We start from the raw sequence: 14961 nt of genomic DNA on the forward strand, positions 1-14961 counted from the left end.
CCCTTGTCTAAATGATATAGCCCCTCTTGCTACTTGCTGATCTAACTGGTGCACTCAACATCCATTTTTAATCTGGCCAAATCAATTATAAATATTACGAGCTGCAATTACCCTAGGAACTCCTGAAAAACTAATTAGTACAAGTCCTACCAATGAATTACACCTTTCTCTTGGCTATTTGCAGCAGGGAAAGAAAACGAAAAGAAAAACCACTGTACTCAGAAAGAGACCAAACATCTCTCAGCTACAGCAAACAAAATTCAAGGCAGCGTTTAATTACATTTGTATGGTTCATTAAAGGATGGGCCATGGTGGGCTGAAAGCCAGGGCACCTGGCATTGCCTAGGGCTTAGCTTGTGTTTTCTTGGGAGGTGTTACAAGATGTAAATGTCCTTCACAAGGAGTCTTTGGAAAGGGAAATCTCATGGGAACCTACAAAGTTCACATCATTCTTGTTTACTGTGTAGCAACAAAAGAGGCTAATCCGATAGGTMTTTAAACTGGAGCCATGTCGTGTCAGTGCGTAGCTGATTCCCTGCCTTGGCAAGGTTACGGACAAAACAGGAACTAAAACTGTGTCCGGCTTTTCGTGAGTGGGGGGAGAAGCCAGACTGCTGTTTGGAAAGCTCCTGAATGGCAGAGGAGAARTGGGATAGTGTGACAAGGTGTGCAGCACACCTTGTAGCAAGCGAGTCAAAACCGAAAGGGCAGACTGCAGACATTCTTCACTGGCATCTGGTTGCTGTAGGGTGTTTTTTACAGGAGCTGGTGTGGTTATCTGAAGGCATCATAGGTGTTTCATTTCTCTCCTAAAATGTTTTATTAAGCTATTAAAGGCAGAATTGTACTCTGGGATAACCACAAGTGTGGCTGCTTAAGATTCATTGTAAATTTAYTACAAGATTTTGGAAGGAGTGTTCCAGGAAAATACTTTTAATAAAACATATGAAGATTCCCCCTCCAAACATATGATAATTGACACAGGGACACACTGGGGACTCAAATCCTTGCTTGAGTTGAGAAAAACTCTCCCTTGTTTCAGGTGAATGCCATAATTGCTGAGAAACTGGACTGTTTGAGTTGGACAAAGATTTTTTTCTTTTGCTTTCTCTTTTCACAGGGGAATGTCTGAAATCTTGAAAATTTTCAAAAAAGCCATTTCCTGCATTACTGTGGTTTTGAACTGTAGCATAGACACACACGGCTCTTTACACACAGCTGTATCCCTGGGCTGAGCAGCTTCCAAAAGACTAGGGCAGTTAATGATGGAGGGAAGGTTTAGGGGAAGAGGAAAATATGTCGAGAGACAGGGATTATGCAGTTACTAGGATGCTATTTTTTACCTCAGAGAGAGGATAAAGGTGTGTTTGTTCATTGATACGTCTTCCCAGGGAATCACTGGTAGATCCATGACCAGCAGTGGTCCTCAGACTTTTCTTCCCTTTGGCTGAAGCTTTAACCACTCACTTCTTACTTTTACTCTGGCAAAACTGCAGCAGAGGTGAGCCGACAGATCTGAAAAAAAAAGTTCCTTTTCTTTAAGTATCACACTGCAACTGCTAGGCCTGTCAAATGAAGGTCAGGCAGCAACCCTGAACAATAGTCAGAGATTTCCTAAGAGGGACAGTTGCCAGTGCCAGTTCTTTCCAGCAGAAAAAAACACATTCTATTTTGAGCCAGTCAGGAGAATACAAGGAGAGCAAGTCATCTGCCAGACAAGTAAAATGTGAGTGAAACAGCACCGTAAATGACTTAGGAAATCTGTAGTTTCTCTCCATGCCCTGGAAGTGTATGCACAGGTGAAAAAGAAGTATGTGTGGAAGAGAGATCATCTGTCATCCCCATGTACAGCATGTAGCAGCTATATTTTACCGACCAGAAGTATAGATTGTATTTTCTTATGTGCARTTCAGCAGGTCAGATGACTTCCAAGGTTTGTGCCTAGCTGTGGTATAATGAGAAGGCAATTTAGAGTGAGAGGTTGGAGGCGAGTACCTTGGAAGAAGTGTTTCCCACTCATTCCAGAAAGCTCTAGCTATGCTGACATGTGAGGAAGCACTGAGCTTCCTTCTTCTGCTCCTGTTAAGTCAGTAAAAAGCAGAATTGTTTTGCAGGATACCAAAGCTTGCTTTCTTTCCAAAATCAAGCAACCAAGCAAGCAAACACACCCACATATAAAAGCAGAACTAATTAAGATCGAGTCGTATCTCAATAAATATGCAAATTAAAAATCAAAACAAAGAAATTCTATTTATCACATCATAAAGTTGCAAATTGCTGTTGCGGCTCCCATCCACTGCAATAGATGAGGGCTATGAGGCTGTAGGTTTTAAATTAGTAGACCAACCAATATGCCTACTTGTTTTATTGTGATAGCTGGGGGATTGGTGGCTGTAGATGTATTAACAGCCTTCCCTCCCCCTCTTCTGTACTGTGTTCACGTTCGGTGCTATTCATAGACTATATTTATCTTGGAGTTCTTTGATGTAATGTCATTGGCTTTCCTCTTTGTTTACCTTCTGTAAGACAACATCATTATTCTTTGGTAAATGTTTCATGTCTCTTGTTGAATTTTTTGATTATTTAGGGGGGGATTTTTTGCAGCTTTAAAAACTCAGATAAAAAAAAAAGAAAGAAAAAAAGAACCTGCTCCTAACAAAAACCTCTTTTTTTGGAAAAGAAAGAAAACTGCACCCACTTTAATTGCATACAGTAGTCTAGATGCTGCYATTTCTGCTCACCACCTTATTTTACCATTTGCTTTCTCCCCTAAGGGAGCGGGTCTGCATGGTGTGGAGAAGCAGCAGGCCATGACTTTGGCAGTATCCATAGGGGATTTCTAATCTGCTCCCCAGCATGCTGCATGTGGCCATGTCTTCTCTTTTAGAAGAACCTCCAGCCTGCTAGTTTGAGCTAGCACATTTGTCTTGCTTTGTTGTATGTTTTAAATCTTCCCACAGCAGAAAGCATGTTATTGGGATGGAAAAATCGACATGGTAGAGAGATGTAGCTGTTTTGTAGAGTTTGGTAGTGTGATAAAGAGCCTTTCAACTCTTAAGTCTCCAGGGTGATTACAACCTGACTTGGCAGCAGGAGAAAGTTGGTACTGTCTATTTGCTGTTTCGTAGCTCATAATGTGATTTGAGGTGGTGGCATCGATCCAGTTAGTAGTGGGGATCAGTCCAAATCAGAGAAACCAGCACTAAGTTCAGTGTTAATTGGCTTGCTCATTCACAGTAACAGCAAAAGAGCCAAGGGCAGAACAAACTAGGTAAAAAGACTTCTTTCCTGATACCTAGAGATGGTCTAGGCACATCGCCACATAGGGGAAACCTCTCTCTGCAATTTGTCTCTGCAAGAATTGAATTTGCATGATCTTGGTGTTTCGTATACTGTGTATGTGGGTTTCTAGGCAGTGTGTTAGCAGCCTTCTTGGGAAGGAAAGCTAATAAAGTCCGTTATGAAGGATTCAAGCACATATTCTTGCTTCCTAAAGACTTCATATGTGTTTTCCCCTTGCTTCGTACCTTCAGTCTTCAACAGAAGCAAATAGTAGGGTTTTTTTGGTTTTCGTTTTCCTTCTCTCATTGTTGTCTTCCAGATTTTCCTTCCATACTAAAGTGCTTTTGTCCTAGAAGTCATTTTCCTCTTTTCATTGGAAATGTAGTCCTAAAATCATGTAAGTGGTCAAATGAAGTCAGAAGGTCTACTGTTASGAGGTTTCCAACTTTAAGTAGTAATAAGTGATTTTTATTGATTYTCATCTTGATAATGCAGATGTCTGACTTTGGTTCCTAGATTACAAACTGAATCATTTTTCCTTCTGTAAGGCATCAGCAAGTTGGGTGGTAGCTATGTTTTGTACCAATGGCATTAGCAACTCCTCCCAAATCATGCAAATGCAATATTGAAAATAAATATATTTTGGTTCTTTGTGATTGCAATGCAGCAACAGCAGAGCTTATAAATGAATAGGTCTAGTTCCCCTGAGTTTAGTTGGCTTTGAACATTATAAGGGGTACTTGTATCATTATGGATATACCATGCATATTTAAATACATATGGAAAAAAAAAAGAATAATAATCAAATGCAGTAAGTAGTCAGACTCAGCAGAGACCACTGCTTGTTAATGTTTGTGCTGGGAGGATTGTCCTGGTTTGATTTGGTTTGGTTCATGTCACGTACTCAATTTCAGTTTGAGTTCGTCCTGACCTAGATTTCTGGGCAGACTGAAGTGCAGCCAGAAACTGTAAAAGTGCATAATTATTCATTTATTTATTTTTAAACTGTACAGCTCTATTAAGCTTTCAGAGGATACTTTATATCCTGCTTTTGAAGTAAACTAAGCCAAAGATCAGCCAGAGAAGGAGTGGGTTGATACTGCTTGTTTCTGTTTGCAGAATAGCCTGTATACAGTTAAAATCTGGTACTCAATGCTAGGAAAATATTACACTTTTTTGGGAGTACAGAGAAGAGAGAAAAGAGATCAATACATCCAAGAGCAATACTTTACACCTTTGGTATGTTCTGAAACCTGAGATGCTGGCGCTGCTGCGAAACAGCTGAAAGCTGGAAGATTATTGCGGTTACTGACATGTAAATGAGCAGACCACACATTAAAGCTGTGTATACTCCATCTGCCAAGCCATTCATTCTTCCCAACTTGGGACAAATTAGAAACTCTGGCCCAGTGGCGGAAGATTATTATTCCTTTCCCAGTCCCCCAAAGCAATACATTCTCCTGCTTTGAGTCTGATTGAAACTGTTGACCTGGAGGTGAAAAACGGTATCTGTCTCCCTGATTCATCCAGATTCTGACCTAGGCAACACTGAAACCAGAGACTTCTTTCTGGCCTCAAAAAAACACCTAGCTGCCCTCCTAGGCCAAGGACCAAATTGGAACTAGACAGCTAGATAGGAGGAAGGCCTTATCCCCCAGAGCCATATGGTCTAGTAGTTACAGTTCTGTCATAAATATTACATTAGGCTAACTTAATACAAAATTTATTGAAAATAAATGTGTGAAGAAAGACTATGACCATTCCTGTAAGTAGATGGCAGGACGCTAAGATGGTGTAACCTGCCTTTCCRAGAGCCAACCAAAGGAGCTGTGACATCGCTCTAAAGTCTCTCCAGAGTCATTCAGACTTTCCTCTGAATGTAATCCTCCTTTGTGTAGTTGTGTGGCCAAAGATTATTCATGTTCCTTCCAAAACATAAGCAGTACGAGTACTTCTGCCCTCCTTGGAGTCACTGGGCTCAAAGTCCCTGGAGCCTCTGTTTTCTATTTATGCKGCCTCTTCTTAGTGGGGTTCTGAGCTTGCACAGAACAGGAAGCAAAGATGAAAAGCACTTCAATACCTGGTTTAATTAGGTCCTACACTAAATGTGGAACCTCAGTGAGGTGGGGATGATTAAGCCAGGAACCCTCTGGTAACTGAATACCTCCACTTCCCCTCTGCTGTATTTCAGCTTCTTTAACCTTGTAAGTGCCTCAAGATAGGAATGGGTGTTGTCTTTGTATAAAGCACTGCACTTCTGCATAAGCAATAGCAATAATAGTAATAAATGTTTCTCCTATGAAATAGGTAAGTAACATTCTTTTTCATTTTACTGATGGCAAAAMGGACACAAAGACATGTAGGATATTGCTTAGTGTTATCTCATGCCTGATTAGGAGAGCCAGGACTGAACCTAGAAAATGCATTTCCCTCTTCCTCACTCTTCCCACTAAACACCAGCAGCCTCCTTTGRTGACGTCCACTCTCTCTTGTGATTTTTCTGCAGAAGCAGCAGCAACAGCAGCCTGGAGACTGATGATGAACCTCCTTGTGTGGAAGAAATAGATTATAATACTGACAGCTGCTCTGATGGTGAAGGGGATTTCTCAGAGCTAGATAAAGAGATCCAGGAGTACTTGTCACAGGTGGAAGGGGAGGCAGAAGATGAGGGGGCAACCACAGGACCAACATGCAACTCCAAGGTTCTCAGAGGGCTCTGCATTTCCAGCCAGCCAGCTGCCAGCAATACAGCTCTACCTCTGCGTTCAGCACCACTTGGAATGTACAGYGGGTTTGAGAGCAGCCCTGCATAAAGAGGGCTTTTATTCACCGAGCAATAAGCAAATGTATTAGTGTTCATGCTCGTCTGTTTGCCAGCTCCAGCATCCTCCCCAGATGTGTTGCTCCAGTTCTGCATGGAAAACTGACTATATGTTTGTGTAATTTATATACATGTATAGAAAGAGGAGGACTCCTCATCCTTTATATATAAGGTGGAGAGAGCAGCTGCTGACCCAGATGATACCATGTGAGGACATTGGCCATTCCTAAACACAATCCCCAGTTCAGTGGCTGCCTGTAGTTTATTAGTGTATGGCTTCATGTAGATTGTCCTGAGGAGTGGTCTTCTGAGTGGCCAAGAAAGAAGAGAYGTTGAACTTCATCCCAACTGGAGCTTTTACTGTGAGCTTCAGCCTTTGTCCACAAATCCTGGAAGAGTGGTAGTTTCTGAGGCCTTTGATCAGAGCTCTCTGCTACCATTCATTTCTCTTGAGCTGTAGAACACATGTCTGATTACTATCTGATCAGAATTTTGACAAGTATCTTCAACAGACTTTGGATCATGCTGTGCACACTTCTGAGCTGGGCATACCTCAAAAACAATCTGAGAAATCCACCATGCCCTGTTAAGGAATGCACCAGGGACAATGCAAAGCAGTTCCTTACCTGCAGAACATCAGTACTAGGTTGACTACAATCAGAAAATACTACTGGCCACCAGATGGAGATCTGGTCCAGCAACTTATCTCGTGTGTCAAGATGTCAGTCCACTTCCTTCTAAGAGACTTTGAGTTTTCTCTGGAAAGTGGCTCCACAGAGAGCTGCTGAAGTTTTTTCCTGGCATTTTAGGGACCTGGCCCCACCTCATTTTATTCTCAGGATCCTCTGTTGTCATGTAAAATACCGTATTTACACATACCTCTGGAAAGTTGGGCTAAATTCACCTCTTAGCTGCACTGAAATGAACTAGTCCAGCATAATCTTAGTTGAATCTCTTCATGCTTGAACTGATTGGGCCCAAGTCCAAAATCTGCATCACAGAGCCTGTGAAGTGATGCTTTCTCAAAGAGATACCCTTCCAGCAGGATGTGCTTAGAGAGTRCAAATACAGCAGTTCATCCTTGTGAACTAGAGCTAATATTTAAAGCTTGAATTGGGAGTGAGAGGGGTTTGGGGCATTTCCAGGAGAAAATGTGTTCTCTTGAGGTAGCTAGAAGTCCTCCAGTATTACAGCAATGGATTAGTGATGGTGACAATATTGAAGAGTGAATTTAGCCCAAGTATCGCACCAGTGACAGATAATTCTTTGTTAGTTTTATTATGATACCACTGAAGAAAACTAGACCTGGTTACAGGACCCCATTTATGCCAGATAGTAATGTAGTAGAAGAGATTACTAGTAGGGTATGTATAGAACACTTTCTACCAGTGACTGCCAGAATACCTTTTCTTTTGATTTCCCAATGCAAAAAAAATAGCTTTCTCCTAAAATCACCTGTAAACACAGATCCTGATTCTATAAATTCATCTGTTACAGAGAACAGGTAACATAGCAGTGTCTTTGGAATCCAAACTCTACCAGCATTAGAGTTCACCACGCTTTCATATGCCTTCAATTTTGCACAGATGACCAAAGCAGTGGAAATGTGGCTTTTTGAACTTCAGCACTGATGGAGAGCCCAAGTATGTGCCTGAGGTCCCAGAAGCATGAAGACCACATTACCGGGTCTCACTTCTCGTGTTGCCTGAACTTCTTGTGTGTCCTAGACTCTGCTACTGCAAGTGGGGAATTACCTTAAACCCAAATGGAGTTAACAGCATTACGGAAGTCTCACAACAGTGTTRCTGCTTTCAAGATTCAAGGAGGAGGAGGGATATACAGTGTGTGACAGAGTTGCAGCCTATACAGCCTTCATTGTCAGTGATTAYTATTATCATTACTTAAATTTATGTGGCTTAAAGTACCACGTCATCCTGTGATCTGTATGCTGTCTATGGAGAGAATTCCTGGTAAAGACTGAGGTTGCTTCTGACACATGGCCAAACACCTTTCTCCCAGACTAGTTTCCCAAGAGGAGCTTGCTCTTTGGAGGAACAGTTTCTTCCTGTCTGCTGAGGTTTCAGTATCCAGGTGTTTTAAAGTCTTAGCCAGCACACAACAGCTCTCTATGTCTCTAGTTCTCACTTTATAATGCTGCTCAAAAGACAGGCAGCTTGGGACCTTATAAACTGAGCTTCTTAGACTGAGCTAATTCATTAGGTATGGTGTGTGTTCTCTGTACAGATGTCTTGTTCTGCTGGCTTTGGTGTGAAGCTTGTTGCACATAATACTGAATTTTCRTAGAAGAATGGCTCACAGAATGGACACAAAAGAAGTAAAACAGGTGTTCCCATTATGATAGTTTGTATAACATTGCTTGAAAGGTTATTAATAAAAAACGATATATGTGCATAGTTAACTTCAAAATCCAGCATTTGTATGCATGACAAAACACTCTCACTCTGCTAGACCCTTCTGCAGCATGCACAGGCCATGCTGTAAGATCTTCTGGATTCAGCACAGCCCCAGGATGCAATGCAGAAATTATTACTGAACATGTATGTAAGTGTAGATATGCATGTACATACAGAGCCCTGCGCTCTTCCTCTTCTCTACATCAAATACCAATGCCGTGCCAGAGCAATAGCAGAAAGATGCCCACCAAGGCTTGCTGACGTACATCTTCCTATCAGAAAGGAAAATAAATCTTAAACCAGCTTTTTTCTTAATGAGACACCTTTAATTTGAGTGTAAGTACTATGGGCCAGCCTCAGCCTTTTGGCTGTTTCGTTTCGAAGTTCTTATACTATGGAGAATTCAGTTCGATGGACAAATTCTGCCCTAGTTGTCATTTATTGAATCTACAGACTGCAAGAGAGTTGCCCTAGTAAATGTAGGAAATGTAGACTCCATGCAGGTGTGGAGSCAAATGTTTAGGGGCAGTAGCCACTGCTGCTCAGATCCCTGTGTTACGAGGTGCAGGARGTAGAGAGAGAGAGAGCTGGCAAAGGCACTTGGTGTAACGTCCAGTACTGGAGCACAGCAGACGAGCTGGGACCAAAGTGTCCATGCATAGCAACTACTCCTGCACAAATGCTGCTGTGCAATATGGAAAGACTGGTCAAGGCTTCTCCCTGGCACCTTCTCTGGTTTCTGCCAAACAAAATTGTCAGCAAGCAGTGAGGAAGTTGTTGGAGGTGACAGCAAGGCGAAGCCACCACTCCAAGGTAAGCAGCCTGTTACTGTTAAGGTGGGAGATGAGAAAGTGCAGTGAGAGGTTTGGGTGCTCAGCCAGCAGGGAATGGCACATAGAAACCTAGAGCAGAGGCAGTTTTGTCGGCTTCTTCATTTCTTCTAAGAGCTTGTACAGGAAGCAGATGCTCCTCTTCTTTTGACAGGCCTCTAGAGGTCAGGCGAGGGCCTCCATTGCGCCCTGCTCTCTCCCTGTTATTAAAATTCTCCCTGAGTCATGGTAATTAAGCAGAACTAGGCTCTGCACAGAAGAACGGAAGTGCATTGACTTTAATAAAACAGAGTGTAAAACAACTTTAGATTAACTCCAGCCTTGTTTATTCTTGCACACTTGTAATTCTGGTTTGGTATTTCCCCAGTGAATGGAGCCGTTGTCCGCTGCTCTGAGACACATCACCTCACTTCAGCCTGCTAAGTACTGAGTAGGGAGGCCAGTGCCTTTTCTTTCTTTCACTAACTAATCCCCCCAAATTTGGAAACAGCTGATGGAGAAAAGGAGGGAGGAGAGGGAGGTGTCCCTGTTCCCCACTGTTGTCATTCCTCAAGAGTCAGGAAGGCCGTTAGGTTTAGATGCAAGCCAAATATTTCTGTAATAGCTAGTAGAGAGGGTGTCCTAGAGGCACTTGGATAGTCCTCACTGCTAAAGCAATTCTGGTTTCCTGCCAGGCACATTAACTTTTTTTACTGATGCCTTTTGTCTCACTGACTCTCTTAGCGACTGTGAATAGCTCCACTCTCCTTCCTCCCCTCCTCCATGGTTTACATGACATGAGTAGAAGATGTGGTGCTGAGCAGTGCTCACACTGCACCCTCTGTCTCCTCCACCTCTTGCCAGCTTACCAGGGCTGCTGGGCCACAATAGCCGTTTCCCATCGAAGGCGATCCTATGGATGCCTTGCCAGTGCCTGGTGAAATACATGTGTGTGTAAACCTTTGGGCTAAAAATAAATAATTAAACAATAAAAATAAAAAGAATCAAGTCAGCAAACTAAAGGAAGGACAAAATCTAATTAGTTTTATCTGCTGTTTGTTACGAGGCTGTCAGGCTGCTCTATCCCGTGGTTTTACAGCATTCTGGAAAATAACCGTTATAATAATAAACAACCTTGCACTGGGTTGGTTTTGGAGCAAATGGGGAGTAGTTTAGGGAGAGGAAGTCTGCAGACCCTCTCCTCTCCTGCTTTCTCCCTCCTGCAGCACACTCCGAAGAGTGTGGAGGCAGGTTTTAGAGATTTCAGCTGTTTGCTCTTTTCTTGAACAAGATCATTACCCTTGTCTGTCACTTAGAGACAGAAAGCATGAGTGGGCGACTGCTTGGCAGCCAGTTCAGGGCACTCAGATTGTGTTTCCTACTCGGCCGCAGATTCCGTATGTGCACTTGGCCGAGTCATGTAGCCTCAGCTCCTGGCCTCAGCTCTTATGTGACATGGGAACAGGCCTTCAGTTCCTCGCAGCAGAAACAGTAGGGTGCAAGTGGCAGCAGATGTGTGTTCTAGGGAGACGGGAAGAAGCGGGGTTGTAAAATGATCTAAGTGCTAARTGTTTGTACTATACTGATCTCAGCTACCGCCGGTTGAGAAATACTCCTTGTGAACGAGCATGATTGTTGTCATCGCTACACTCCACTTTAGTGATGTGCAGTAATGGTGATGGTTTGTTAGGCTGGTGTCTTYTAACGCTGATGGATAATTTAAAAAGTCTCTCCTAGCTAGTTGTTAATCAGCCTAGCCTATCCTATGGCCTGGTCTTCACACCAGTGAGTGCAGTGGAAATTTTCACACTGATTTCAGGGAGAGCAGGCTAATCCTATGTTTGATAGCTGTTGCATGGTTATCCAGGCAGGGGACCCAGCTGAGCTGAGAAGCAAGTCTCCATCTGAAGATAACATGTGAAAGCTTGGAGAACTAGAAACTCAGTCCAGGTAGTTGTAGCAGGAAAAGATGAAAGAGAAGGCTAAATTAAAGGGAGGGGGGTAAGCAAATCAGAAGACAGGAAAGAGAAGACAGTGTAGAGAAAAGCATGAAGAGAACAGAAAGGAATAGGAGTAGGGGGCACTTGGAGGAGACAGGCAGAGAAATGGGAGAGTTGTTTCCATTGGTATTTGTTCTTCCATCTCCAGATAGCAAGTCAGTATTAACGTTACCAAGAAACAACCCTCTCTACTGTGGAATAAATCTGCCACTGTATTCCCCACTCCATAAATGACAACCAAGTCTGTGTCCTCAGCACCGTATTGTGTGTTCAGTGCTGTACTTTATRTTGCTTTTCATGATGGTTAAGCCTGTATCATTGCTGGCCTTAGGTTTCCTCTCTAGAGACTCACATTCTTAGACAGGTTGTGGAAGATCCATGGTATATTATTGTCGATGCAGCAGTTTGTGGCTATTTTCCTTGTTTTTCCTTTGCTCTGCTACTTCTATTGCACTTTTAAAAAGTGGAAGGGAGAGAAATGAGTAGGTGATCAGGAAGGAGTAAAAGAGGAAGGAAGAGGCAGAAAGAGGTGTCCTGCTCTGTGAAGACCTCTAGCAAGATGGCGAGGCAGCTACTGGCGTCGTTAGCTTTGTTAGCCTCTGATTAAGCTGCTTCTAGCCCATGCAGAGACCAGCAAGAGAGGAAGACAAATCTACCACTAAAAACAAACATACATTGGATGCCCTGGCAATAACTCCAGTCCCAGTAAATGACTACTATCTTTGGCTGACTGAGCTCTGAGCACCACGGGCTGTGTCCTGCTGAGTCCTCACCAGCTGATGTAATTGCAGGCATAACCATCTTTCTTGCCTCCTTGCTTCTAAATGCCTGACTGAAGTCTGCATGAATGGTTTACAGTGTATGCCCTGGGAGTTCAAGTACAGCTCTGCAATAGTTTCCTGGCTTTGCCAAAAAAATTCCATGAAAAGTTATTTAGCCTTTCTWTGCCTGTTTCCCCATCTATCAAATGGAGTTATTAATATTGGTTAGTGGTGAAAGGGGTCACAATGAGGCTTAAACCATCAGAATTCATGACACAATCTGAAATCCTCTGAGAAGGCAGATGGGAAGGAATTACTTCCTAATGTTACTTCTGAGCATGGTCTTTCAAATGCCATCCTTATCCCAAGGAGCTTCCACCATGTATCTGCCATCACTGAAACAGAAAAATACTGTCTTATCACTAATTGCTTTCCGAGGCATTTTTTTTCCTTTGGTCTGTGCAGAAGGTGTCACAGATGGGGCAGGCAAATCTTTGAGATTAGCTCACAGGGCAGTCAGAAAGACTTTAGATTCTTTTACAACAGGATGGTCTTCCAAGAATGAGGCAGTGTGCTGGACAGAAAGCTGAGAAAATGGGAAATTTAATAGTGGTGAAGAAGAGAGACTTGGGAGAATAATGGAGCTGCCAGGAGTATAAGGGCTAAACAGGAAAAATTTATAAACCTTAGTACGTATACCAAGCTATGAGTTAATCAGTTTCCCAGACATATGGCAAAGAAAAAGTAAAAACAGTAGAATAAGGATTAATTGACTGTGAAGCATTTGGGAATTGATAGGTTGGGTCAAGGAAAGAAGAATCAGGCCAACAAGCACTGACTGTTAGAGACTAGAGCAGAGCTACAAGATGTCCTAAGGCAAGGAGAAGAATGGAGGAAATGTAATACCACTAAAGATATGTGAGAAACTCATTAATGCCTTAAAAATGAGGAAAGAGTTGCTTAAAAAGTTGAAGCAAAAAAATATGATGAGGAATAGAGCAGAATGAGACCAAAGCATGTGTGGATAAAATCAGAAAAATCTTGGCCCAAAATGAGTTATATGTGCCTGGGAACATACAACGCAAGAGAAAGAAATCCTATAAATGGAATTTATTCCTATGAAGGAATTAATCAGAGAATCCCCAAATGGTTGACATTGGAAGGGACCTCTGGAGATTATCTGGTTCCAACCCCCTTGCTCAAGCAGGGTCACCTAGAGCACATTGCACAGGATCGCCTCCAGGCAGATATTGAATATCTCCAAGGAAGGAGATTCCACAACCTCTCTGGGTGACCTGTTCCAGTGCTCTGTCACCCTCACAGGAAAGAAGTTTCTCCTCATATTCTGATGGAACTTCCTGTGTTTCAATTTGTGCCCATTGCCTATTGTCCTGTCGCTGGACACCACTGAAAATAGACTGGAAAAAAATAGTCTGAAAGTATGTGTTATGAACCACAAAAGTAAAACACGTAAGAGGTCATGCAGAGGGTTGGAATGGTCATTGTCTTTTTAAATTCACTTATCTCCAGAGCAGTTACTCCTAGATACGTAACASAAGTCATCCTGAAACAGGGATGGAACTAGGCCAGAACAAAGGGGTGCAAATTAAATAATACTTACACTGAATAAGTATTGGGCCTGAGGGACTTCCCCTTCAGATATGGCAGCCAAAGCAATCTTTGAACAGTTAGCAATGGACTTCAAGAGCTTATTTCATACTGAGAAGATTCTGCAGACTAGAGAATGGCAAATAGGGTATTTGTTTGTGAAGAGGGGGAAAAAGAGGACCCAGGAAACTTTAGATCAGCCACCTAAGCCAAAWGCCTGGAGAGAAACCTCAACGAATTATGAAACAATCAATTCATTAACAGCTATCGGATAAGAGAGTGGCAAAAAAGAGTCGACATGGATTTGTCACGGTGATTTAATTTCCTTCCTTTACTGGCTATGTGACTTAGAGGATAAGGCAGAAGTAATGTATGTTTTTACTTTAGGAAGGCTTTCAATACCTTCTGACATGACATTTTTGTAAGGAACTAGGGAAATATAGCATATATGAAACCACTGTTAAGATAGATGTACATTGGTTGAAAAATAAATCATAAAGGCTGGGGTTTGAGTCTCCACTAAGTGTAGCCTTCTGAAATTTAAGAATCTAGTCTAAATTATTCTGTATAGAGCAAGTCAGTATAGAGAGGGTCTACATCCCCTCTGAAGGAAAAGTACCTAAAATTCATGGAAAGAATCCTTGGTAAGCTACTTCTCTTCCTCCATTAACTATTGAGGGAAGCTAGAAAAGCAGCTTAGACTAGAAAGCTAGTTTTAATCCCACCCCAAAATGGTATCTGAAGTCACACCTGTAGGACATTATTTTACTTAAACTATTGAGATTATACCATGGAGAATACACTTACCTTTTCATCTATTTAACTCCCTCACATACCTCTGTTTATGCCAACACACCTCAACACATGCCAGTGTCATCTCCAGCCTCTCCCATGCAAAGGTTCTGTTTCAGAGCTCTCCCACCTGGACCTGTAACCTCATCCTGCTCCTCCAGAGCCAAACACAGTCAGTACTGGTGATTTGGGGTGTCGGAGCATCTGAAAAGAGCCCACGATCACAACACACACTCTCCCTGGTGGCTGGCGTGTAGGTAGATGCCAAGAGCCCGGTGTACAGAGAGCGCACACTGCAGCCGCTGCACCAGATGGCCTGCCTACTCTCGGTTGTAAGAGCTGCTTTGTATTTCTTAGCTTTACTGATGCGAAGAGAACATTTTGAACTGTGTAAGCCTTATAACCTTGTATCATTGGCACACGAGCAGCACTGTTGAACATAATAACAAGAGGGAAAGAGCTGCAGAATTAAAT

General features: G+C 42.5%; 1 protein-coding gene across 1 annotated transcript in view; it reads left to right on the forward strand.

Annotated features, from left to right (window-relative positions):
- AGBL1 (AGBL carboxypeptidase 1) overlaps positions 1 to 7992 on the forward strand; it is a 289195-nt gene extending 281203 nt beyond the window's left edge. Inside the window, exon 23 of the mRNA XM_085308741.1 lies at positions 5789 to 7992. Within this exon, the coding sequence (XP_085164867.1) occupies positions 5789 to 6095 (307 nt within the window). The 3' untranslated portion in view covers positions 6096 to 7992. The remainder of the gene's footprint in view (positions 1 to 5788) is intronic.
- Positions 7993 to 14961: the final 6969 nt, after the last annotated feature.

The sequence above is a fragment of the Rhea americana genome, unplaced genomic scaffold (assembly GCF_003343005.1).
Source record: "Rhea americana isolate MKP2758 unplaced genomic scaffold, rheAme1 scaffold_28, whole genome shotgun sequence".
Classification (NCBI taxonomy): Eukaryota; Metazoa; Chordata; class Aves; order Rheiformes; family Rheidae; genus Rhea; species Rhea americana.